Genomic DNA, 25,940 nt, shown 5'->3' with positions numbered 1-25,940 from the left:
CCTCGTTGAAGCTGGGGTGGAAAGTCAGGGCCCGGCAGGCAGCGTGCAGCCGGTAGGTGAGGGAGCCGATGTTCACACGCAGGCTGTGCCGCCCTGAGTCCACACTGCTAATCGTGGGTGAGATCCAACATGACCCAACAACTCTACTTTTCTATTTCTTTGTCTCCCCTGCAGCTCAAGTTTCAGAGACCCCCTTCATCTATGAATGGCATTAAGGTGCCAATAGCACGTTCCCCCACCGAAGGCATGTGTAACCCCAGCAGCCTCCCCCATCACCCCGAGATACTGGGGTGTCCCGTCGTAACAAAAGGCAAAGAAACACGATGCTCTCCGAGACAGAGCTGCTCCAAGGCAGTGGGTTCTGTGGTCCACCAGGCTTCTCAAGGGCACCCCAGGGGCTTGGAGCCCACGCTGGGCCCCAGGTGGAGAGGCCCCACCTCATCTTTCCACAACTCTGGGGGTCCTGGCAGAAGGGAACCAGGCCAAGGAAGGGAGGTGTAGCTGACACCCGTTTCAGCTCCTGGGGACCCCAGGTGTCCCGGGCTTGTGGCCACACCAACCCAACCTCTGCCTCCATCTGCACACGCCTACTCCCCTGTGTGGCTCTGGGTTTCCAGTCTCCCCCTCCCTTCTCTTCTAAGGACACCTGTCATTGGATTTTAGGGTCCACATTAATCCAGGATGATCTCATCCAGAGGTCAGTACCTTACATCTGCAAAGACCTTCTTCTGAATAAGGTCACGTGCAGGTTCCAGGAGCCGCCACTTGGCGCACGATGCTCGTCATGAAATGGTAGATGAGAGCACCACGGGGCTTGCTGCAGGGGGCTTATTTAAGCGGTTGGAGGCTTCAAAGAAGCAGGGGTCCAAGAGAGGCTGCTTCAAGGAGACAGCCAGGACCAGGGCGCTCAGGCACAGGGACCGGATGGGCAAGACTCGGAGGCGTGCTGGTGTGGGGCACGCCTCTGGGGAACCTGGAGCCTGACTTGACGGTCCAGGGTTGGGGGACGCAGTGCACGGGCTTGGGATCGGGTGCATCTCAGCGTGGACTAGAGCGGGCAGCCCTGGGGGCTTGGGCAAGGGGAGTCCAGATCCTCCCACTGCCCCCAAGGGGCAGGCAGGGTGGCCACCGGGGAAAGCCATGAATTGGGTGGCCTGGGTTGGAGTCCTGGCCCACACCTGTGTTATCTCTGGCAAGTGACTCCACCTCTCTGAGCCTCCCTCTTCCTCATCTGCAGATCTTTGCAATACAAAGTCACAGCTGGGGGAATCCCTGGTGCTGCTAGCGTCCCTGCCGGGCCCCCTGGCTGGCGGGAGATTCCAGTGCAGGAGAGGCTACCCCTCCTCTCCCTGCCCCAGGCAGCGGAGATCACATCTGCACGGACTCCTTTGGCCAAGAAGCTCAAAGGCCTCTGCAGCCCTAGGAAGCCCTTGGGGCACTGAGACCAAACAGGCGTCAGTGCTGCCTCCAGTCCTGGTGACTTGTGGGCATGGGGCCAGCCTGTGGGGACCCCTGAGCAGGAAGAAAGGACCATGGGCAGCCCTGTGCAGCCGAACTCATCTTTCCTGTTACAGCTTAGGTTTATTCTGGTGCACAGGGCTCACCCACACGCAAAGACCCAAAATACATTCTTCTGAGTCAACGGAGATTCTCCGGACGGTGGTCAGGGACCAGGGCTGAGCCGGCCTCCCTGGGAAAACACATTCCGCTGTTGACGTGAGCAGCGGGGTCCCTCCCAGGAAAACATCTGGCAGCACTGGGGGAAGGGGTCGTGGGACCGGTTTGACAAGGACACATGCGGGATGTTTTAAACCTTGGTGCCTGGCCTGGCGGCAGCCGGAAGAAACCAGGAGATGCCGGGTCCCCTCCCCCAGCCGATGCCCCAGAGCAGTGGGTTGCCTCCGACTCTGGTCCCTTGTGTGGGAAATCTGGAGGCCACAGAACTGTCGGGGCTGCGAGCCACAGCGTGGGCGTAGGGAGGGCCAGGATCGGGTCCCCCAAAATGCTGGCCACCAGGGGAGCAGGGTCGGGCCAAGGTTGCTCCCTCAGCACGACCTAAACGGGGTTAAACCTCCACTCCCAGCCCCACTCGCAAAAATGGAGCCCACACCACAGCTGCTCTTGGCATTTTCCCTTTAGGAGGAAGAAAATCACAAACAAAACAAGCACTGACGTCCCCACGGGGCACTTGCGGCGTGTGAGGATGCTGGGAACCCCTCCCCACCACGGCCACCTGAGCCTGCTCGCGCTAAGTCACGGGTGGACCGTGGCTTCCAGTGCGCGCTCACGGCCACCCACCCTGTCTGAAGTGTGGGCTCGGAGATTGCTGGAAGGCTGGCATCAGCACGGCTGAGCATGGGCTCTCCCTGGATGCCGTCAGCACCCAGAGGGCTCCTGGGCAGAGTATCTCCCCAGCCCACCATGATCCGTGGAGCTGTCGCCCGCCCTGGAGAGCAGCTGTACTGAAATCAGGGTATTAGGGATCCTGAGTACTTAGGCCTGGGGTCACGGGCCACAAGGAGGGTCTCCCCTGACTGTGTCCTCACGGTGCACAGCCCGCTCCTGGTGACTCCTGCCTGACCATGGGCCAGGGCTGAGCTGCACACACAGGATGCTGCTCCTATGAAGCATAGGAAGACGGTTCCTGGCCACAGCTGCGCACAGGAAGCCCTGGAGCCCAGGTAGGAGACCTGGGCTGGGCCCTTGACCACCACAGGGGCCTGGTCAACCTCCCCCTCCCTCTGCCCTCTGCGTCCTCAGCCCCAGTGAGGACACCACTGTCCCTGGATAGCCTCACAGCACCCAGGGCTGCCCTCTGGGGGGGTTCGTGTTCTCTTCCTCGAATGAGTTTTCTAGGCACATGACACCTGGGGCCACCTCCCAGGTCAGTCCCTTACGACCAGGCTCGTTTTTGGCGGTGTTGGCACCGGCACGGAGGTGAGCTGGAATGCTGGTTCTGGGGCCGGATCTGTTTGGCTGACCAATGTGTCCCTGGGATGGAGAGAGCACCTGGCACGGAGTAGGTGCTCAATATTTGCTAAGTGGGCCATAAAGAGAGGGCAGTCCCTGCTGATCACCTACTGTGCGCAGCCGGGGATGCTCCCGTGGGCCTCTCCCCAACCACTGGCGGGTATTCTTCGTGCGGACACATGCAGACAAGGGTGCAGGCCGGGAGCGTTCCCCGGGGCTGACCCTGACGGGCTCACACCCACCCTCCACCCAGTCGGCTCCCAGAGGGGACGGGAATGCGCTCAGCCGCGGGGCGTGGGTCTGCAGGGAGAGGTCGTCCGCTGACTGGCATTTCCCACGGCGTAGTTACTGCTGACCACGTCTGCACTGCCCAGGAGGAGTGGCTTCCGGTCCCTCGGGCACGATCACTGATGCGCCGGGGCCACCAGGCCTTCCCCACCATCCTAGACATGGTACACTCGCCTCCTGTGAGCCAGGACCTGGAATGTGGTCTCCATGGGAGGTGAGGAGGCGGCATTGGTGGGGGCAGCTTCATCTCCAGCCCTTGGGATGGGGTCTGGACCCCAGGGCCTGGCTCATTGAAGGAATAAATGGTAAGTTTTCATTCACAGTCCTGCTTCTATGACCAGCAGGGAGATTACTCACCCTCCCACGGAAAACAAAAAATGCTGGACAAAAAAATAAATAAAATAAATGTCATGGCCTTAGAGTTGCTGAAGAGCTGAGAAGGCCAGAGGAGTGACCATGCTGTCCCCGGGGCTTCTACTGATGCAGTCACGTGGGCTGGAGGGGAGACGGAGGTTTCCGCCCCAGGCCCACCCAAGATGGGGAGTCTAAGAGAGGAGCCCCAATGAGCCAGGCCCCCTCGAGATGACACTCTCAGACAAAGGGCTCCCTCCTCCAACCCCGGGAGTTGCAAGGAAGGCAGTCCTGGTACCGAGCTGAGTGGGAGAAGGAGGGCTGGGAAGCACCCCAAGAAGTTCTGGCCCCAAAGGCCACGGCCCCAGAAGGTCCAGGCACCTCAGCCCGTGACTCCGGTTCAGAGTGGTTCTATCTGTAATGGCCTCAAGATGTGTGATGAGTGCAAGTGCCGAAGACAAGGGCACCTTCCTTCCGACTTGAATGCCCACCACGGGCTATGTCAGGGTGGCGGCCAGTGGGCAAGAGTGCAGGCCCACCAGGACAGGAGACAGCTGGAGGGGAACCAGCAGAAGGGACTCCCTCAGCCTGGGACTCTCAAAGGATCAGCTGGATACCACGTCAGCTATGCTCACCTCATTCAGAGAAACCAACCTCAAGACAGAAAGGTTCTGCAAAGGACAGGAAACTATTAAAAGTGGACACAGCCAACTTGGACCAGAGCCAAACTGAACTTCCCGAAATAAAAGACCATCATGACGAGAACTGGAAATTCAACAGACACGTTTGAAGACACCTGATGTCTCCAGGGAAAGGGAGACACGTAGGGGTGGAGCAGTGGGGTGCTCTCCAGGAGGGAAAAAAACAACCCAGATCTGCAGCTGAGCATTTGCCGATTTCCCTGGCGTCACTACTCCCGCCACCGCCTAGGTCAAGCTCCCAAAGGGTTAACACCGGCAGGCAGCATCCCTGATGAGGCGGAGAGAGCTGACTCAGGCCCACCGCACGCACGGGCCTAGAGACACAAGCGGATGTCAGAACTGCAGCCAGCGGGACACAGATTTCAGCCCAACAGCCTGAGACCCGGGCAGAGCTGTCTTTGGGGGACTTTAAAGATGTGACTTTAAAAAAAAAAGTCCAGAATTCACTTTATAACAAGTGTGCTTCCACAAAACCAACACAGGCCCAAAGGAAGTTAGGTGGGGTGTATAAAATTCCAGCCCTTAAGACTCAAGAGACATAAAATCTTCAGGGCCAAAGAAATGAATGTGTAATGGTGGAATTATGAATGAAGAAATGACAGCTTCAGGACTAGACTAGAGGCCCCTAACATTCTATCGTGGGAGAGGCCCATGGCGGCGGTGCTAAGCCTCGGGGTGGGAATGGGGGGCTGCAGACCATATGGTTCAGGGCAAAGCACATGAGGTTAGGAGTCAGGACCCGGTTTCAAGTGTTCGCCCTGCCCCTCAGGCTTGGGGGTCTTGGTCTCCTTCCTCCTTCCTTACAGACCCTTGGCTCCTTCCTTTGTAAAGGGGTCTGATTCCTGTGCCACCGACCTACTCACGGTGGGTTAGGGCACCCGCACAGGGTGGGGTGGGGGCTTGCTTCCAAACTGATAAGTCCCTGGCCTCAGGTGGAAACTGCAAGGGCCACGTCCCCCTCCCTGCCCACCACTCCAGGAGGAAGGAAGTGCCCTCATCTCCATTCTACAGACGGGAAAACTGACGTCCAGAGAGGAGAAGCCACTTGCCCGAGGCTGCTCAGCCAAGAAGTGGCTGGGCGGGGACCAACCCTCACCGGGAGCTCGGAGGCCGCATCCTCGCCGCCTGACTGCAGGTCCCAGTGCGGAAGCAGCACCCATCCTCCCGCGGTCAGCTCCTCACCGGCTTTTCCAAAACAACATCCACAAAGATGGGAAACAGATGCGGCCGAGACCGACACCGGCTCCGAGGACTGCTGAGAAGCAGCGGCCCGCCAGCCTGGGGCGCCGAGAGGAGCCCCCGGCTGCTCCATGAGAGCACACTGACTTTACGGGGTTCCTGTGTCCACGGCCTTAATAATGCTGCCAAAGCCGGGTCAGGTTCAACTTCAGGGCAGTGCGGGCCTAGGTCATCCCCAGCGCACAGCCCGGACTTCAGTGTGTGGCCTTCTTGTCGTGACCACTGGACATAAATAACGTTCAGGCTGGGAGGCCAGACCTGAAAAATGCTGATGGGTTTTAGTTGCAAGGGAACATTTTGGCCACAAACTGCTCTTGTCGGTTTAATGGGAACCCTGGATGCTGACCCCATGGCTGCTGGAGGTGGCGGGGAGGGGAGGGAGAGGCTCTCCCTGAGAAGGAAGGCCTGGGCCTCCTGCCTCAGTGACCTTTCTCCTCCTCATTTCCTACTATGCATGCTGTCCCGGGGGGTCTCTGACGTGGGACCCTCTTGGACCCTCACATGTGAAGCCGACTCCAGGGGCCGTCCTCCGGATCAAGGCGCCAGACCCCATCGTGACACCCAGGGCCCCCCTCTGGCTGGAGTCTGGGGAAGCAATTTTCAGCCTGGGTTCCCCTGAGCCCACAGTGCCCGGGGAGGCTGGGGTGCAGTGAGGGACCCGTGGTCAGAGCCTGTCGGCCAGTTTCAACCTCTATCCGTCCTATGTGAGCACCTTTCTTCCAGACCCTCTCCAAGCCCCTCTCCACGGGCTCTCAGCCCAGGGTACCCAGGGTACCCAGTGTGGAGGGTCTCTGTCTGGGGTGACCTCTGGGGCACTGAACAGCGGGTCAGGGGCTTTTGCGGGGACACTAGGGGTCCTTCCCGAGGGATGTTTCTGATGGCTCGTGGGGGAACAGGTCAGCACGCTCCTCACACCTCAAAGCATGTCCAGCGTCAGCAGGTTCCTGTGCTCTGGGAGCAGGTTAGAAAGGGAAGGGCGGGGCCGCCCAGACCTGCGGGGCCCCAGACTGCATCTGGACGGGACCTGGGCTCCTGTGCGCATCCCAGGCCCTGCCCTGAGGCGGCCAGGCCAAGGCTTGGGCCCCCCTGGGCCACACCACCTGCCCTGCTCTGCCCTCCAACCAGAAACCATGGCCCCCCAGCTGTACCCCTAGGGTCCCTGAGCCACCCTGCTCCTGAGATAACCCCCGTGTGTGGAGTCTCAGCTTGTAATGGGGTGAATGGTGCTCCCCAAAGAGAGGTCCACATCCTAACTCCGGTGTCTGTGAATGAGACCTTACTTGGGAACAGTCTTTGCAGAAGAAATCAAGATAAGGTTATGCTGGGTTAGGGCGGGTCTTAAACAGAATGACCGGTGTCCTTACAAGAAGAGGGGAGGCACACAGAGGAGGAGGCAGAGTAGGGATGAGGCAGAGGCGGGAGGGATGTGGCCACTGCCCAGGAGTGCCTGGGGCCCCCAGGCTGGAAGAAGTGTGAGGGACTCTCCCCTAGAGCCTTGGGAGGCAGCATGGCCCTGCTGACAGCTTGATTTTGGACTTCAGGCCCCCAGAACTGGGAGAGAATCAATTTGTGTTGTTGGCAGCCCTCCAGTCTGTGGTCATTTATGCCGGCGGCCCCAGGACACTCACTGTTATGTGTCCCCAAGAGCCGCCCCCCCTGCGCCCTTGGCCAGGCCGGTCTTCCACTAGCCATCATGGGATGTTTTCACGACAGGAAACCTCCTGACTCGGGAGAAAGGCTCGCCCTGCACACAGGGGCCCTCTCTGCCCAGGAGCGGCCCAGCCTCACACACTCGTCGGCCCCCGGGGGAACACAGGCAGGTCGTGTACCTCTGGGCCACCGGTGAGTGCAGGCAGCTCAAAGGGGCTCTCCTGCGCCCGGAGGCCTTGTTTATCTTCCCTTCATTTCTCTCGCCCCCTCTTTCCTTTTGCTCCTGCTAACTGAAAATCAGCACTTGCCATCTGCCTCTGCTTGGATTAAATCACGAGCCGCTGCAGCCGCTGACCCCCAGTGCTCCCGGGGAGGAGCGCAGGCTGGGGGTCAGGAATGAGGCGCCCTGCGCTCTGGGACAACGGGCTGAACAGGCCTTCAGATACTTAGGCATTTTCGGGAGATTTTATGACCCCAATTCTTGCATCTCCTCATATCTAGAAAAGCACTAAAACTTACATCAACGGTGACATCTGCTCCTTGTGACCAGCAGCAGCCTTCTGCCTACGTGTGTGCACGGCTGCACTTGCCCCCTTCGCTGAAATCACATGTAATGCTGGGTGCTCCCCCTGCCTCTCAGGAACAGCTCCTCAGGGCTCTCTGGGAGGCTGTCTCCGGGGCTACAGTCCTCATCTTGCCCCCAAACACAGCTTAACCCACAGCTCTCACGTTGTGTGATTATATTTCAGTCAGCACTCCCGTCCAGCCTTTAAAGGAGGCTCTCAATATTGGCCCGCCGGGGACATTGGTGATGTCTGGGGACATCTTTGGCTGCATTTTAGGGATGCGGTTAACATCAAAGTCGGCAGTGCTGAAGTTCAGAGACTCCGCTGTAGAGCAACAAATCTTCACCTTTTAGGGGTCGCTGAGCGTTTGCCTGTTTGACGAGATTCCATGGATTTCTCTCTCCAGGTAAAAGCACAGAAGCCCCAAATTGTGCTTCAAAGTGCGTAAGGTTGCACGACTGGGCTCTCTCAGGTGATCTTGTTCCCCAGACTGCAAACCCTTTCATCCCTTGTAACCTGAGCACCTCTCCCCTCCCCTCCCCGGGAGTGAGTCATTGGCCAAGCGTCTCTCCCCCACCAAAGAAACAGGCAGCGGTCCTCCTGCTAATCTCGCTGGCGGGGGCCCGCACACACCCGCCGGCCTGGCCCCACACCCCAGCCGGCCTCTGAAGAGACTCGGGCCTCCGGGGAGTGGGTGGAAGCGCCCGGCTGCCGTGGACGGAGCTCTCCCAGCAGCCCTGGACTGGGTCATCTCGAGGGGCGTTCAGGAACCCGGGGCCCAGGGTGCGCGGTGGTGCTCTGAGGCTCCAGCAGGAGGTCAGCTGCTTGAGCTGTCTAGTCTATGCCAGAGCGACATCTCCGTTAAAAAACGGCCCAGTCAGCTGCTGGGAAGGCTTTTAAGCTGGAGAGCCAAACAGTCGACGAAATTTTGGGTCACTGTGATCTAGTGACTTACAATAAGAAATATATACACATTTATTTTCTATTGAAGTTTGTGTTTTTCCCGGTGGAGGTGCCGGGATTAAGCCCAGGACCTCGTGCATGCTGAGCATGCAGAGAAATGTATTTCTGGTCTCTGTCTTCTAGTCCTGGCACACAGCTCCTAAAACTCTAGGAACTTCCTAAGTGAGGATGGCGATAAAGGTGTCTCTTGTTGTGTGAGTGAGGTGACCTTTTGGAAAGTACCTCCTTTCCAAGGGAACTGGGGCTGGTTGCCAGGGGAACCAACCACATGACTAGAGGGTGGACCTTCCCGTCCCACCTGGGGTGTCTGGGTTGGGGAGAAGGGCTGCAGGTTGAACCAATCACCGATGGCCGATGATTTAATAAGATGTGCCCGCGTAATGAATCCTCCATAAAGACCCGAAAGAACAGGGTCTGGAGAGCTTATGGGTCGGCGAACACGGCAGACTTGGGGGGACTGGCGCTCAGAGGGGCCTGGGAGCGCCGCACCTCCCCCCACACCTGGCCCCCCGCATCTTTTCCATCTGAGTGTTCCTGAGTTACGTCCTTTCGTAACAAACCGGTGACCCCGTAAGGACCATGTTTCTCTGAGTTCTGTGAGCCGCTCTAGCAAATTAATCGAACCCCAAACGGTTGAAACCTCTGAACTGTAGCCAGCAGGTCAGAAGCACACTGGGGCTCACAAATGCTGGCTGAAGGGGCTGGGGCGCCTGTCGGCCTGAGCCCTACCCTGTGCCGTCCGGTCCACATACTTAGCGGCCAAAGTGAGTGAAGCTGAAGAGCACCCAGCTGGTGTCCGAGGACGGCTGGGGGGTGGGGGGGACCACCCACACACGTTGGAACTGGGTGCAGAATCCTCGTTGCTTATCTGGACAACTCGACCTTCTCTGGTGACAGTGACCAATGTCTCTATGTTTACTTTTTATTTCAAAGCCATGATAGAGAAAACGAAGGTTTTAAAAGGACACTACGTACGTGGCATGTGACTGGACTTGGAAAGGCCCTTCTCTCTCCTCTGTGAGCTCTGCTTTTCCATTTCTACTTGAACAATAATACGTGATTGAATATTAACACCAGCCAGTAAGAAGTTCCCGAGCGTCAGACTCGGGGTGAAGCGCTTCACAATAACCCAGTGATGTAAATACTGCCGTTATCTCGTTTGACACAAGGGGAAACTGAGGCCTAAGCAGCCCAGGAAGGCTTGCAAAGGCCCGGTGGAGGGCCTGGGGTCTGGCCGGGGTCAGTGTGAATTTCCAGACCTCGGGGAGGCGGTGGTCCTTGCAAACGTGAGCTTTGAAGGTTGCACACAGGGAAGAGTAGCAGGGACAGAGGGTAAATCCCTCGCTGGACAGACAAGGCACACGGAGCGCAGAGCCCAGAGCTCGCTGGGGAGGCCTCTGCCTCCCAGCACCCCTAGGCTCGCCTGTCTCTGACGGATGACTTGCGTGGCAGCCATATTTTTCAGACAAACAGCTGTGGGGCTGGCCTGGCGGGACTGCGAAAAGTCAGCAAGAATTGACTGCTCTCTTTCGAGTGGAATCGGCTCAGGTCTAAGACAAAGAGAGACAGAAAACTGCGAAGGACCAGCACACCCCTGCCTGCAGCCGCCGCCCTCTGTGTCAGGCATATGGGCTCCCTGCACCCTTGTCAGGAACCATCTTGGCTTCCTGACAGTCACAACCTTTAAGGCCCCTCGTGCCCTGGCCGCTCCAGCGGGAACCAACCCTACAGGAGAACTCACCAACGCCCGCCAGGCCGCCGCAGCCCCGCAGGTGCACACCGCCCAGAGGGATGGTCCCTGCCGAGCACAGGGCCCCTCGACCCCCAGGTCAAGGCAGAAAGAGGCCTGCTGATTTTCAAGGGAAGTCACATCAACCTGTGACACAGCGTTCACGCGGGATCCCTAACTGACTCACTTTCTCATCCAAGTCCCCCAAACCCGCCTCATCTCTGGACCCGAAGCGCTTGTTACTTAAGGACACAGCACTTCTCACTGAGGAAACAGCAGGCGGACGCTAACATCTGTTGTGAACGTGACTGTGGACTCACGGGGCCCTGCGCTGACATGCTGACTGCTGTTTCTGCTCCTGCTGCGCTGCAAAGCCTGCTGCTGACTCTTGGTTAATACGCACGGTGACGGTTCCACAGGCTGGGGGCCTGACCCTGACTCCCCTGGTTCATGGAAGGAAGGCCCCCAACGCCACGCGCACAGACAGGTCAAGGAGTCGGCGAGGGAGCCTCAGCAAACCCACTGAGAAGCTGAGGGCTTGAGCCGCGATCCCCAGGGCCACCAAGGGCCGCCAAGGTCGCTTCTCCGAACACGGCCGCGCCTTCTGCCCCCAGGCCAGCCACAGCCAGGCCAGCCCACCTTCTGATCTCCCCAGAAAACCTTCGCTTAGAAAGGTTCCCAGGCTTTGCCAAAAAGACGAGCTCCGTCTAGAAACAGCATTGCGATCACGGCATCTCAGCGTGCCAGGACCCCCAGGGATCGGCCAGACCACCTCTTCATTTGACAGACTGAGAAACTGAGGCCCCGAGAAGCCAAGGTCAACCGGCAGGGAGACTCCCAGGAGAGCTGGGTCCTCCGTCCATCAAACGGGCACATCTTCCCGGGGAGGGGGCACTGACCAGAGAGGGAAGTGCCTTGACCTTCCTGAGACGGCCAGCCCCGCCCCTAGGGCAGAAGTGGGGGTGGGGCCTAGGATCAGGGTCCCCACCCTTAACCAGAAGAGCGTCAGCTTTTTTCTAAGAACGGGTGAACACTGAGCAACGTGCCACATCACCTCCTGAAAACGGCTCATCGCGCGTGCGCGCCCGGGAGAAGGCGGTGGGCACTTACATCCTCGTCCCGCTCCAGCTCCAGCCCGGCCTCCACCAGGTTCCCCTCGTACTCCTCCCTGCGGAACCGCTTGTCGTCCTCGTGGTAGTCCAGCGGGGGCTCGGGCTCCGCCGCTCCCACCGGGCCCGCCTTCCCAGGGAGGGGCTGGTCCTGCCTGCCGCCGCGGGCTGCCGGGCCGGCATCTCCGTGCTGGACCCTCCTGGCCAGGTTCCTGCTGCCCGAGCCCCTCTTGTGATGGTACACCAGGATGTAGTCCACCTTGCGCCGGCCGTCCCGGAAGTACAGGCCGTACTTGCACTCGGCGTCGGGGTCCACGGACAGCGAGTTCAGCAGCTGCGGGGGGAGAGGATGAAACCCACTCGCTGTCAAGCGGCCAGTGATGGGCGCGCTCGAACCCAACTGCGCCACCCACTCGCTCCCCAACTCCTTCCGGTAACGCTCGGCCAGGCCGGCCGGGGCAGGCGCTGCCCGGAGGGCCGACAGCACTGCGGAAGGCCCTGCCTTTGTGCAGCTGACATTCAGAAGGAGGCGTTGCTGCTGACCGATGCTGGGGATGCCAAGCGGGCCGCAGCCTGCGGAGCGAGGGCAGGCTGGCTGGGGGGGAGCAGGCTGCTGCAACCGGGTCAACTCTGCGAGGCCAGGCCCCAGGGGATGCTCTCACTCGGGCCCCCAGGGCCCCAGGCAGAGCAGCGCTGAGCTCCGGTTCTGCGCCCACACATCTCAACATCTGACGGCCGGTGAACCTGGCCCGAAATGGCCCACGCCTGGCCGGGTTCCTGGTGCCGCCTCTGCCACTAACTCGCTGTGTGGCTGGGGCTGGGCGACCAGCGTGTGTGAGTCTGAGTTCTCCCTGGAGCAGATCCTAGTTCAGCAGTTTGCATGGGAGGTGGCCTCAGGGGCCAGAGTGAGCTGGGGGACGGAGGGTGGCGGCTGATAGAAGGGGTGACAGTGCCGGCCCCCGCACACACAGCCCTGCCTTGGTTTCCTTATCTGCTTGCATCTCCAGGGAGGTAGGAGTCGGGGGCAGCAGGTTACAAGTTCGGGCCTGCACACAGGGGCCTCGATGCATGGCTTCTGCTAAAGCCACACTCAGTTTCTAGAACTCTCATGGGGTGTGGCTGGTAGTTGAAGGCAGCTAGGCTCACCAGCCAGCTCGCTGCTGGAAATAAGAAAAAAGAAATAAAACCACGCTGGAAGTAGTCTCACAAGCAAGTCCACGCCGCTCAGGGTCCTCAGAGCTGCCCGGGGGCCGAGGGCGTAGGGTCACACCTGTGTGGGCAGGTGGGCGGCACCGGGAGGGCTGGGGGCTCCGACGGGAGGAGGAGGCCCAGCCCTGCCCAGCCTGGGACAGTGCCAGGGACAATGGCAGCATCTTTGGCGGTCATGTTACAATGTGGCAGGAGAGGCGCGAAAGAGTTGCTCTTCTCATCTTGTCGGGGGGAGACTGAGGCCCAGTGAGGGGAGGGGGCCCCGAGGTTACAGAGCAGGTGGGCTGAGCCCAGCCTGGAATTCTGTCTGCACACCCAGGGTGCACCGCCCGAAGCCTGACAGTAACAGGGACGTAGGGCGACACTCCTTCTCGGCACGGGCACATCCTCTGAGGCCCCACACGAGGGCCACTATAAATAGGGCTACTTGACCTGGAGGAAGTTGAGGCTCACGTGGGCGAAGCGGTCAACCCATGCTGCCCAGGTGCCCCAGTGGTCTGCTCCGTCCCTGGTGCCATAAGGACACCGTTAGGGAGAGAGTGGCCATCCAGCTGAGCCTCAGTTCTGCCCCCACCGCTCCCAGAACCACAGGTAAGGTCAGTGGGCTTTAGGCAAGTCTGGGTTCAGTCCCTCTTCAGCTATGAGTCCTGGGGAGATACTCTATCTGCTCTGGGCCTCAGTTTCTGCCTCTGTAAAATGGGTGGATAATAGAAGCTGACCCTACTGGCAGCCAGAGGAGGAACTGAGTTAAAGAACGCTGGGGCTGGGTGGATGCTCCCTCTAACTCCAGGATGGGTGCCCGGGGGCCATCCTATCTCCTTGCCCTCTACCCTGGTGCCAAAGGCAGGTGCTCATTCTCCTGAATATCTCAGGAAGGTCAGGGAAATGCAGAGTCACGGTCAGCTGGTGGCTAGAGGTGGTGCCTCCCCTCTCAGGGGAGTGGGCAGAAGAGCCAGCCTCAAAGCTGCCTGGGAAGGTGGAGGCTCCGGCCAGCGCTCGGGGATGAAGCTGCTGCTGGGTGGGGTAAGAGGGCGGGGGACGGTCAGAGCCAGGCGGACAAGCGGTCTCCGGGCGGGCAGGGAGCCAGGGCACAGCGCCTGCGGCCAGCATCCCGGGCACTCCAGACTCAGCGTCTCCACAAGGGGCTCATCCCTGCTTTCCAAACGGGGAACTCAGGTCTTCCGAGCGGAGTCAGGGGCCGTGTACAGCTCCGGAGGGCTGGACTGCTCAGCCTTGTCTCCTGCCTGGACACCTTCCCCAGCTTCCTCACCCCCTCCTCCACGTCTCCCTCTTCCCTCCCCCAGCCTAACTGGCACCAGGACGTCTCAGCCCCTTCTCCCTGCCTTTCTACGTGCTGTGCTCCCTACCTGCCGCCCTTCCTTCCCTGCCCTTTGTAATTCTCCCTAGCTTCCCCCGCACTGGACAAATTCCCCTGTCCTCCACGATCTGAGGTCCCTGGCCTCTCCAGCCAGTGCGGAGCCTGTGTGCTGGGACTGCCCCAGAGCTGCCCATGCACAAGCTCTTAACTCATGGGGCCCCTCAGCTGGCGGCAGGACCCTGAGGCCAGGCCTGGGACTGTCCCTAACACACTCCCCTCTAGAAGCTGTTACACACGCAGCAGGCTCAACACCTGGCGTGGGCTTGGGCCATGTCCCCGGCTGGCTGGAACACTGAGCAAAGGGGACCAGAATGCCCCCAGAGAACAGGAAGGAAGCTCAGAGTAACCCCATCAAGTCAGGGCGCAGGGAAATTAGCACAGGGAGAAAATTCCCCACCAACAGGAGACAGGAAAAGGTTACAAAGTTCAAAACCGAACAACAGCTATCTGTCTGCGGGGGCCCAGTGGAGGACCTTCAGGGCCTGATAGTCTGGGAGTGTAGAAACATCCCCTGAACATCTCCCACCATCTGGGGGAGCGACAGCACAGAGCCTGACGAGTGCATGTCCTCTGCTTTCCTCTGAAGACCAGCTCAGTGGGGAAGGGTTGTTGGAAGAATTAAGCGTGTTAACACACGTAAAGGGCTTACGACAGGACCTGGCCGATGCTGAATCCCCAACAGAAGTTTGCTCTAATTGGAAACCGAGACACAGCACAAATAAAGAACTAGGGGAGAACAGGGGAAAATAATCCCATGGTCAAAGTGGACCACAAATTAAAGATGGCGCCAGTGCCAAATCTAGATTTTGAAGTTACAAAAGGGGGCTGGTGGGGCTGGTGGCACTGCCAGCAGAAGGCAGCACCGAGCACTGGTGTGAGAGTCCCAGATCCTCCCCCAAGGCCTGGTCCGGCACTGATTTGTTGTGTGATCCTGGGCAGGCTGCTTTGTCTGCTACATCTTGGTTTTATACATTGGGGGTGATCCTACCTGAATAAGTATAGGGGGTTAGCAAGCTTTCAACAGAAAGTGTGGGCTGTCTTCCTAGTGCACTCTCCAGGGTTGGGAAGACTCAGGGTCTGGAGAACAATTCTGAGCGGGGCTGAGAGGGAGCTGGCAAGGCAGATACATGGCAGGGACCACAGAGGCTGCCGTGGTGGCCATGTGACTCTCCAGGGCCCTTCCATGGAGAAGTAGGGTGGGTGCTTTTCTTGCACAGGACAGGACCAAAAGGCAAAGATTTACCTTGCTGTAGGAGAGATGTGGGTTAGACTGTGTGCATAACTTCCTAAGGCTGGGGAAAGCTTCAAAATGTCCTTTCTCTATCCTTAAGAAAGGGACAGGTGACCCCTTGGTGCACCTTTGCTCAGGACGAGCGATTTCTCGTTTATCTTTTTAACGGTCGTCACCGGATGCACGGTGCTGGAATGAATGCATCCGTGCGTGAGTGAGTGACGGAGGTGTGGGTTTTGCACGTGGTGACCAGTAGGGACCACCAGATCAAGGATACCGAAGCTCAGAGCCACCCAGGCCAGAACTTAAACACTACACGCTCTAGCTCCAAGCCTCAGTTTTTCTATCTGTGAGATGGGGACAAAAACATCTCTTCAACTTAGGTAACAGGATTCGTGTGAGGACAAAGTGTGATGGAGGAATTGAATGTATTTTGAAGATTAACCCCAAGGTGCCCCAAGGAAGGTGGAACATGGCTCCCTGAGGTTATGTGGGAAGATGTCAGGGGACAGAGGTCCCCTTCACAGCAGGTGTGCCCTGACTCAAGAACCACGGACAGCGAGAGGGCAGTCTTCACTGGTGCAGCCCTGCCTCTCCAAACTCCCTCCCGACTCTGAGAAAAGGGCAGATGAGAACGGAGGGGCCCCTGCGTCCACACCTTAGTCACTGGACTGGGACCTGGTACACTCTTTAATGTGGCTTCTGACCTGGAGTTGGAACCCAGAAGCTGAGTTCACACATTTGTGTGAAAGAGCCAAAGTCAGGGCAAATCTCAATCATTCTAAGGGAATCTCCCACATTCACTTTTTCCAAAAATGGGGAAAATGAAATCCGGGACCTGGAAAATTTCTTTTCATTTTGAAATTCTTTGAATTTCAGCTCAGAAGGGAACATCACCCTTCACCTTCACTTCCATTCCAAAAATTTTTAAAAATTAAATCACTAGGACTATGTATCAGTTTATGACTATTGGGCAAATTCCATAATCTATAAACAGACCGTCTCCAATAGCAGATAAGGAGGACGCGCTCTTATCTTGCAGGGAGGCAGATGCCAGCATCAGGTCCCTGTCTCTGGGGTGTCTGGGCGTGCTGGGACACAGGTCCCGGGCTACGAACAGCCGGCAGTTTAGAGGAAGAAAGCAGAAACACTCAAAGACTAACACAAAGAAAACTTAGTGAAACAAATTGCATCCAATCTGGCCCTAGCCTCTGAGTCATTTCTGATACCTCTTTTTACAGAAACAATGAAATGACTTCTACCCCTGAACTTGGGAATGACAGCGGGAAGAGAGGCACAGAGACAGAGATGGAAACCACAGCCTGCGTGGGAGGGGCCACGAAAATGACGCTGACACTGTACAGCATGGGATGCATGTCTGGGAACCGGACAGGAACGCTCTGAAACTCAGTCCACGCCCTCTGGCCTCTGCGTGCTCAGAGCCGCCTTTGCTGGGTGACTCAAGGTAATGACTGAGCAACAATTATTGGCTTGAGCTGGGCCGGGGATGCCCTTGGAGGCTCTCCCCGGCACACTGCCTGCCCTGCACAGAGGGCCCCAGCTCCCGGAGCTGCTGCTTCCAGCCCGTCTGTGGCCAGTTCTCTGGTGGGATGCGGCTCAGCTGTCTCTCCTTCCTGCAGCCAGTGTCTCTGACTCCCAGGCCTCCAAGCCCGTCACACCTGAAGCCTGTCCACAGCAAGAGTTATGTGCAGAATAAGGATCACTGGTCTCACCTGGGCTTTTCTGCTTGTTTCTGGATTGGGAAGAGCTTGAATGGAGGGCCAGGCTGCCTCTCTGCGGACTTCGTGGCCCCCACCAGAGTTTGGGGAGCTGATACTTGCTGGATCAGGAGAGGCAACAGATCCCTGAACTGAAATGCCTGAACCCAGGGGCCATTTGTTAAGGGCTCATTTTTTTTTTTTAGCTCACAACCAATTCATTATCAAGTTGAATATGGTCTACCGCCAGAACGTCTGTCTCTCTCCACTTCCTTGGCTGCCACCATTACCTTATGCCTCCTAACTGGTGTCTCCACAGTCCCACCTTGTGGCCTTCAAATACGCGATTTCTTTGTGGGAAAAGCCCCACCCCACCCCACTGAGGGTGTAACTCTCTCCTCCTCCTCCAGAAGGTCCATTCCTCCTGCAGGCTGTCTATAGCTGCCTGCTTGTGTCCTGGCCCCTCCTATCTCTCCTCCCAGCAGGTGGGTGACAAGGGACAGGTCATCTGCCCCTTCCTGGCCTCAGTTTCTTCACCTGTAGTGACAGGACTTACCCCGCACGGTTATGGAGAGAGAAATGAGTTAATACAGAGTGACTGGCCCATCGCTATGCAAGTGTCCCTTGTCGCTGTCCTTCCACCACTGCTCCCTAAGCCCCAGATGGGTGGGGTTCCCTGTCTCACCCCCTGTGTGTGCGCTGGGGGGGCAGGATCCGGCATGGCCCAGCACACAGCAGGGACGCAGTGTTTGCTGAAATCACGACCCAGAAGCTTTCAAGTGAACTCCACCAACACTGGTCCCTAATGCTCCCTGCACTTCTGTGCGAGCCCAGCTGCAGAGGAGCCCTCAAAGGCCCCCAGAGGCAGGCTGTGACCCGATGGGGCGCCAGGCCTGAGGGTCTCTGCCTTCCCTGGAACACACCTCCCTGGATGCACCGCCCTTCAGCCAAGGCTACAGAGGCAGGCGAGGGCAGTCCTGGGCTGGGGCAGAGCAGAACCCGGGCTGGGGGCTCAGCATCTCCTGGGGAGGGTGGTGCTTGGCCATGGCTGTTGGGGGAAGGGAGAGAAGGGGGCATGTGTCCTCTGGACCCCGGCTAAGCAGCCGGTTGTGGGGCTCCCGGGCCCTGCTTGTCTCAGCGCTCCCCTCTGCAGGCAAACTTTGTTCCAACGTGAAGCCAAAACCCTCATGGGCATATTTTGACTTCCAGGGATCCTTATGACCGCTGGGTTGGCCCCAGAGAGAGCGGTGAGGGTAGCAGGGACCCCAACCACGTGGCCAGGTAGGCGCTGGCCCGGCTACCACCCAGATCGGGCGCGAGCGCCGGCGGGGGATCGGACTAGCGCGGAAAGCCTCAACTGACCGCCCGGCGCCCGCCTGCTGCCCCGGGCGTGGGGAGCTCCCGTGCCCGGCACCGCTCCCGGGGGCTCCGAGCCCCGTACAGGTGAGGGAGACGCCAACAGGGCGAACCCCAGAAGGGCGCGGCTGGGACCGGAGGGCGGTGGCGAGGTGGGCCCGGAGGCTGCCACCCTCTCCCGGGGGTGGTGGCTTCCCCACCCCCACCCCGGCTTCCCCAGCCCGCACCAACGGGAAGGGAGCGTCCCACCCGGGGCCCCAACCGCGCGCTCGGGCTCGGGCTCGGGCTCCCGGCACGCGGCGAAGCGGCTGCCGGCGGGCACGCGGGGCGGGGCGGGGCGGGGCGGGGGGCGCCGCGCTGGGCGGCGGGGCCCACGTGCTCGGGTGGGTGCCCCGCCCGCGCCCCGCGCCCCGCGGCCCGGCGCCCCCGGCCCGCCCGCCCGCCCGCCGGCCCGGGCGCGGCCCTCCCTCCGGGTCGCGGCCGCGCGCACTCACCGTGCCCTCGGACGGCAGGTAGCCGATGTCCTCGATGGCGCAGATGTTGATGATGTGGACGCTGCGGTCCTCGGCCGGGAGCGTCGAGTACTTCTCGCTGACCCTCATCGCGGCCGCCTGTGCGCCGGGACCGCCGGGCGGCGCGCCCTCCCCGTCCACGGCCCCGGCGGCCTCTGCAAGCGGACAGGCAGCGTTCGCCGCGCGCTCGCAGGGGGCCGGGCCTCCCGCTCCGCCCGCCGCCCTCGGCCGCCCGGCCCCGCGCGCGCTGCGCTGCGGGAGCGCCCACCCCGCGCCGGGTCCCCCGGGCCCCGCGCCGGCTCGGGACCTGGTCGCCCGCCCGGCGGCCTTCGCCGAGAGGAACGCTATAAGCGCTGTGCGCCCGCCTATGGCCGGGGCGGCGGCCACGCGGGTCAGATTTTCCGTAGAAATTTAAACACAGGAAGAAAGTATTCCATTCCTGCGGGCCCCTCCAAGTTTTATTTTTATCCGAGGAGAGTGTCCCTTTAGCTCCTTTGAGGGTGGCCAAGGTTTCACACCGGAGAGGAAAGTTCCGAGCTCCCACCCTAAATAAGTCTCCAGACGCTGCGCTTCGGTGGAGGGTCACCTCGCGGAGGAGAGACGCTTCTGAGATCGAAGTCAGGAATGCGCTCCCTGCCCCTTCCCGCTCCACCCGCGCTGGCTGACTCCTGCTGTCACTCAGTCCTCACCTCCTCCGGGGAGCCTCTCCTGCTTTCTGCATGCCCGCCCTGTCCAGCTCCCTCTTTGCTTCTGTGCATCTCCTCCAGGATAAGCGTCTTTCCCGAGCCCCGTAATGTTGCCAGCACTCCCAATTAAAGAATGTTTGGTGTTCTCTGACTAGGCAAGAGCAGAGTCTGGAACACAGTTCATCTCATTTATCCCCACAGCCTGGTCTTCCTTTTGCAGAGGGGGACGGGGGCTTCAGAAGGCCAACGGAGGGGGCTGGGGCTCCGCCAGAGCTACCTGCAATCCTTGCACGATGCTCTACTGCCTCCCTGAGGGAGGGATGGTGACTTTGATTGCTCTCACCCTAGGACTAGCAGGGGCCGGGCACACAGTAGGTACTTCTCAGGACATACTCCTCTGTCCCTGCAGGAGGACGCAGTCTCCAGGGGAAGCCACACTCAAATTTAGTCCTCAGGGGCCACTCTAGCAACCTTGCCCAGTGGGAGAGATACCTCCCTTCCCCCTACCTCCCTACATTCTGCTAGTTCTTCAAGGTGTGTGCCAGATGCCACCTCCTCCAGGAAGTCAACCTGGATTGCCCCTCACCCACTCAGGCCCAAGAACCTGCCTATACCTTGACTCTGGCACTTCCTTTACTCCAGCTCATTTCACAGTGAATTCATACAGTTGACACTCGATATTTGCTTGTCAAGTGGCCACTGAGGAATATTCAGGGCCTACGAAAATGATTATAAAGCTGGCTTCCAAGGTCATGATGTCATGAGTCTGTTGTGATTCCAGGAATGGATTCTGGACTCAGACAGGATGGGGTGGGGAAGATGGGGTGGGGTCTGGTCCCAGCTGTGGCATGTTCCAGCCCTGTGACCTTGGGTGAGCCTCCTTAAGGCTCACAGAGCCTCCATCCTTCTCCCGTGAGTGTCAAGTTTGGGTGAAACTGTAGCTTAGTGCCCAGGACAGGCTGGGCAGTGGTGGCCATGGTCCCTACTAGTCATCTTGTCATTGTCATGGCCTTCTCCCCTCCCCTATTTAGGCTCAAGTTTGTGGGTTTCTTGAACTTGGAGAGGTGCAAGAAGATTACTCCGTCCTTGGGCTGGCCTTGCCAAGGGGAGCTGAGTGGCCCTAAAGGACTCTTTGCACCTTGAACAGTGAGAGGAGGTTTGGAGAAGTGCGCTAGGCTGGCCAAGGCGCCGCCGGAGACAGTCCTCCACGGTCTGCCACGCCAGGGAGATCCTGCCCCTCAAAGTTCAAGTTTTTAGGGCTGGGAAGAATCTCTCTCTCTCTCTCTCTCTCTCTCTCTCCCTCTCTCTCCCTCTCTCTCTCTCTCTCTCTCTCACACACACACACACACACACACACAGGCTTATGTAACTTCATTCCCTTACTCTTGTTGGTAAACAACCAAGGTTGTGTAACCCTAATGTACCATTGTTCTAAATTTATTTTCAAGTGGCAAAGGGTCTTGTAGACATCTACGAGTTATAATTTGTGAAAAAAGAGTAAAAATCTAATTCCTAAAATCTGGGTGCATTGGTACTTCCAAACGTTTGGGAGGTGACAGTTGACTCCTGACCCTAGGAGGGGCCTCTGGGGCTGCAGGGTGGGGGACAGTTTTTGAGCCTTAGCAGCTCCCTCCTTCTTCCTGAGACAGCGCCCTCCCTGTGGTTTTGCCCAGAAAGCTGCGTTTCACCTCCTGTTTCAGTGATCTATGCCTTACCCTGATTCGAGACGTCTGCTTACCTGTAAAGCAACACTTTCTTTGCTCAGTACGGGAATGTTACCTTGCTTTGTCCCTCTCCCTGCATCTACTGCCCCCTCCGCCCCTAGTCTTCCCAGGCCAACAGGGTGGAAACGCTTCAGCTAGTGGAGGGGAGATGCAGGGTGACCTCTGCATAGAGCAGATGAAAGGAGGGGTCAGCTGGATCCCAGGCCACTTATGGCCTGGGCTGGGGGTTCTTGGGTCTTGGGATGCTGGGGACCAACAAGACGTAAAAACAACGTTCCCCCCAAATCAGGAAGGGGGAACAGGGTTCTTCCAGTGAGGGTCCCTTTTGTTTGGGTGATGATGTCACCTTCCTGGTTCCAAGCTTGCTAGGATTATCTCTACTCTGAGTCACCAATTGCTTATGAACAGGTCCTCTAGATAAGCTGCTGCATTAGTTTTGCATTTTCTTTTTTTTGACTCAATGATTCTCATTAAAAACACAAAGGGACGGATTTCCCCAGCAGGCTTAACTCTCCGCTCATGAATGAGGGAAAACCAGTCTTATTAGTTTAGACGGTGCATTTTTTGGGAAGCTCTGGGCTTCACAGCTCACCCTGTTTTGCCACCACGTGGTCCTTCCGTGTCACTGTGATGTCCCCCACTGTTAGGCACTCTCATCTTTGCTGACATCTTAATGGTCACGGGGGTACAAACACAGAGCCACAAGGGATGCAGAAGAGGGGAGACTGGGGAGGCAGTCGGGTGACAGCCTCCCTTGTTAGAGGCTTAGGAGGGCCCCTTTCTGATGGTGTTTTGTTTTTCAACAATTTCATCGCCTTGGGGTTGCGCATGAGAAAGAAAGTCTTGCTCTCTGCCTGCCCAGAGGCACGTGTCTGATCCTCCCGGGTGAGCAAAGCAAGCTCTACACAGCGAGCAGAACGAGGCCATGGTGAGCCGGGGCAGGGACTGTCCCTGCAGTGGTCTCTGCTACAGTGTCCTCAGGTGGGCTTCTCCACTGGGCACCGTTGACACTGGGCTGGATTGCTCTTTGTCCTGGGGCTGTCCTGTGCACCTGGGATCCTCCCACTGGATGCCAGGAGCACCATCTCCCTTCCAGTGTGATGACCAAACATGTCTCCAGACATTGTCAAATGCCCCCTGGGGGCAAAACCCGCTCCTGTGCAGAACCCTGCTCTGGGGGGCGGGGAGGGGGCTTACCATCGGCCCCCGCCTGCGCTCTCGCGGAAGAGCAGGCTGATCTTATTGCCACGTTGCTTTGATGGAAATGGAGGCTTGAGAGATGCTTGGCTTTTTATTAGAGATACACGAAGTGGGAGTTTTGGTTTGCTTCTACAAAATACACAGATACCCTCCCAGGGTGAGCTGGCACAGCCCCGGGGGGACCCAGGCTGCTCTGTCCCTCGGTTCTACCATCCCTGTGCGGGGCAGCCTTCTCCTCAGCTCAGATCTCTGCACTCACAGGCGCTAAATAACTGCTGTTGACTCACAGGCGGCCGGGGTGGGAGGGGGAGCGTGGAAGAGGTGAGCCGCTCATGACTCAGGACTATTGTGGGCGCCAGTGGCCGCCCAGCCCCCGCTGGCCCTGTGTCCCCTTGAAGTGTCCGATGGGCAATCCCTGTAGGAAAGAAACCAGCCCCAAACAGGTATATGACCTAACACGCTAAAAGCGACTCGGTGTAATTATCCCCAGGGAAGACACGCCTGGGGAATTTATAACTGAGATACAGTGGGCGGGAGACTGGACCCCTGTCATTTCCTTCCCTCGCATGATGTCAGAACCCTGAGCCGAGGCCGGCACGCTGCAGCTGGACGGGGAGACTCCGCGGGCATGGAAACCGCCAGCCCAGCGCTCTGGACCACGGCCAAAGCATGAAGTTCTGTCTGGCGCGTGTTTTCCCCCAACAGGATCCATGGGTGTTGTTGCCATCAGAGGATTTTCAGATATTTTATGTTTTGTTAACCCAAGTCCTGCCTTCTGAGAATTCCTAAGTACTCTAAAAACATGCCCAGGGTGAGTTAGAACCCAGCCAGCTCAGCCGGCCTGTCACCTCCTCCTGGAAGCCTCTCTGGCTTGGCTCAGTGGGCACCACTCATCTCTGTTCAGTTGGCTCCGTCCCAGCATTCGGATCCATTTCTGCTCCATCCTCCTCGTGTCTTCTGCTTTATTTCTGCACTCTTTGCTCCTCTCTCTGTCTTTGGCACAATATAGATTTCCCTGTTTATGTTTATTTATTTAACAAGCAGTGGTGCAGTGCTTACTCCAAGCCAGCACCATGCTAAGCGCTCTACAAATATTAACTCACATTTTTTTTAACAGGGATTACAACCATCTACAAATGGATTCACACAGATGACCCCCCCAACCCCCTGGGGTCCTTTCTTTGGAGGTGTGGGGAGAGGTCCTGGTTGAGTCTCAGACAGCTCCCTCTGTGCCAGCGACCCTGCAGGAATCGGGACGTTGGCCCCATGATAATAGACGCCTGGGCATCAGGAATCCTGCCCACCAGGGACAGGACCCAGGATGCCACCGGGCCGGCCTCCAGACCACCCTGCCCAGCGCGGCGTGGGGACTCCGGCCGCAGCCTGCGGACTCCCTACTTCTCAAAGTGAAAGGCCCGTCTCGTGGTTTAAGTCTTCTTCCTGGGGCTTGAAAGAGCTGCAGCCTGCCCTGGCTGGGACCAGCAGCCCCTCCATCAACGCTCCCCGAGGGGACAGAGGACGTCTGTGTCGCGCGCACAGGTGGCCTTCGCCTGAGCTCACACCACATGAGGCCGAGCCTTCCCGGGACTGCGTGCCCTCTCTCCAGGTCAAGGAGCCTGTGAGAGATAAGGACGAGGCCATGGAGCCGGGATGGAGCTTGGCCGTGCCCTTTGAGCATGTGACACAGAAGAGGCTCTCGCCCAGGCAGCCCCAGGACCTGCGTCGTCCACGCACGTGCGTGTGAGTGTGTGGAGTGCATCACACCTGCATTATTGCTCCCTTGGGGGCAGGGACCACACACAACCCTGATTCCCCGAAAGACCCGTCTCCAGGGAGGCTGGACCCTGACGTTACAGCCTGGGTCTGCGGCCCAGGTCTCCCTCTGGAGTGGATCCTCTTGGACCAGTGCGGCCTCACACAGCTTCCTCAAAGATCGAGCAAAACCAGACATCCTTGGACAGAGGACCAGGCTTAGGTAGCTTTATGCGCAGATTCAAGGCTTTCCTGAGACCCCGGGCCTGGAATAAAAGATCTGGGGTTTGGGGGGCCATGACGGGCTTTCCCTGGAAACCGTGCCGTTCACCTGATCATGCCTCCACCTGTGTGTGACTCGGTGCAGAGCTTCTGTTTTCTGTCAGGGCCTCTGCTAGGACCCAGGTCTCCGTCCTGCCACTGAGCAGGACGGAGCTGCAAGCTGCTCTTGGTGCTGCCGTGTCCTGTGTTCCCGGGGCTGCCCGGCTGGGTGATTTGAGATGCTCTGATAGCCACATTAGAAGAGTAAAAATAATCCGATGAAATTAGTAAAATATTTTAGGTAGCTTATTAGATTACAGTGTTACCCTTCAACATATAGATGATCAATATAACAATGATTGAGCTATCTGACATTCTTTCTTTCCCTATGAGAATTTGAAACCTGGTGTGTATTCCACACGCACAGCTCATCTCGATCCAGACAAGCCCCATTTCAAGGGTCGCGTCCCCATGTGGTCAGGGACGAGGTCCACAACTGCTGGCGACAATGCCTTTTCTTACTACGTACAAAAGCTAGTGGACGGCTTTTATTTTCCACTTCATATTTTTCTGTGTTTTCTAAGATTTATGCAGTGAACACAAATTAGCCTGATCACCAGGAAAAGGGAGAGTATTATTAAAAACACTGCCATATCATGTAGCCTGCAAGCGTACCTTGGACCCTTTTATTGTTTGGGGAAAAATGGCCAGTTTATCGCACTTTAATCTGCGGAGCACCGATTCAGAGAAAACCCATCTTTGCTGATGGGGAGACACATTCCTAACATGTTTTGGCAGAGTCGTCTTTAATTACAAACCTATCTGATTGCACAGCTGGTCACACCGGCTTTTAAGTGGAGGAGGTGAGAGAGCTCTCTATTTCAAGACCCTAAAGGCAGCCACCTGGACCACCTGAGGGCATCCTCCAAGGCTCCCCCGGTGCTGAGCGTAAGTTCGGCATGAGTCAGCCGTCTGTGTTCCCCAGGAGCACTCAGACTGGATGCTCAGAGATGCCATGCACAGTGCCTGGGGTGGAGTGTCATACCCAGTTGCCTCCCCTGAGGACTCCTTGACCCCGAGAGGCAGATGGTTCTCCTGATAGCACTGCGTGGGCTGGTAGGGGATCATTCACTCACTCACCCATGATTTATCCATTCATCTATTCACTCACTCATTCATGCACTCACTCTCTCATTACCTGCCCTCCACCTTGCCCGCCCCCTCCTTGTTTTTCTCCGCAGGCTTCACCATCCTCCATCCCCTGCATAATTCACTTCATTGTCTTGTTCTGTCTGCCCCACCCCCTCCCTTGGCTAGAATGTCAGCTCCAGGCTATTTTGTCCTGAT

At 58.2% G+C, this 25,940-nt stretch overlaps 1 protein-coding gene and 1 long non-coding RNA gene across 8 annotated transcripts in view; one reads left to right on the top strand and one right to left on the bottom strand.

Annotated features, from left to right (window-relative positions):
• ANO1 (anoctamin 1) overlaps positions 1 to 19,721 on the bottom strand; it is an 80,013-nt gene extending 60,292 nt beyond the window's left edge. For 6 of the 7 annotated variants that reach the window (XM_072970496.1, XM_072970494.1, XM_072970495.1 and 3 more), the window contains exons 1-2: positions 18,953 to 19,125; positions 11,568 to 11,900 (exon numbers count right to left, since the gene is read on the bottom strand). In XM_072970496.1, coding sequence (XP_072826597.1) covers positions 11,568 to 11,900; positions 18,953 to 19,060 — 441 coding nt within the window. In that variant the 5' untranslated portion in view covers positions 19,061 to 19,125. Of the gene's footprint in view, positions 1 to 11,567; positions 11,901 to 18,952; positions 19,126 to 19,659 lie in introns of those variants that run through there. The other variant, XM_072970498.1, reaches the window with a different exon arrangement.
• Positions 18,154 to 24,667, top strand: LOC116285500 (uncharacterized). The gene is made up of 2 exons (XR_012076850.1): positions 18,154 to 18,545; positions 23,698 to 24,667. It is a non-coding gene; the product is annotated as an uncharacterized lncRNA (long non-coding RNA).
• The last annotated feature ends 1,273 nt before the right edge of the window (positions 24,668 to 25,940 follow it).

This window comes from Vicugna pacos, chromosome 10 (genome assembly GCF_048564905.1).
Source record: "Vicugna pacos chromosome 10, VicPac4, whole genome shotgun sequence".
Taxonomy (NCBI): domain Eukaryota; kingdom Metazoa; phylum Chordata; class Mammalia; order Artiodactyla; family Camelidae; genus Vicugna; species Vicugna pacos.
The sequence above is the reverse complement of the archived record's forward strand: the minus strand, read 5'-3'. Positions and strand labels throughout refer to the sequence as shown.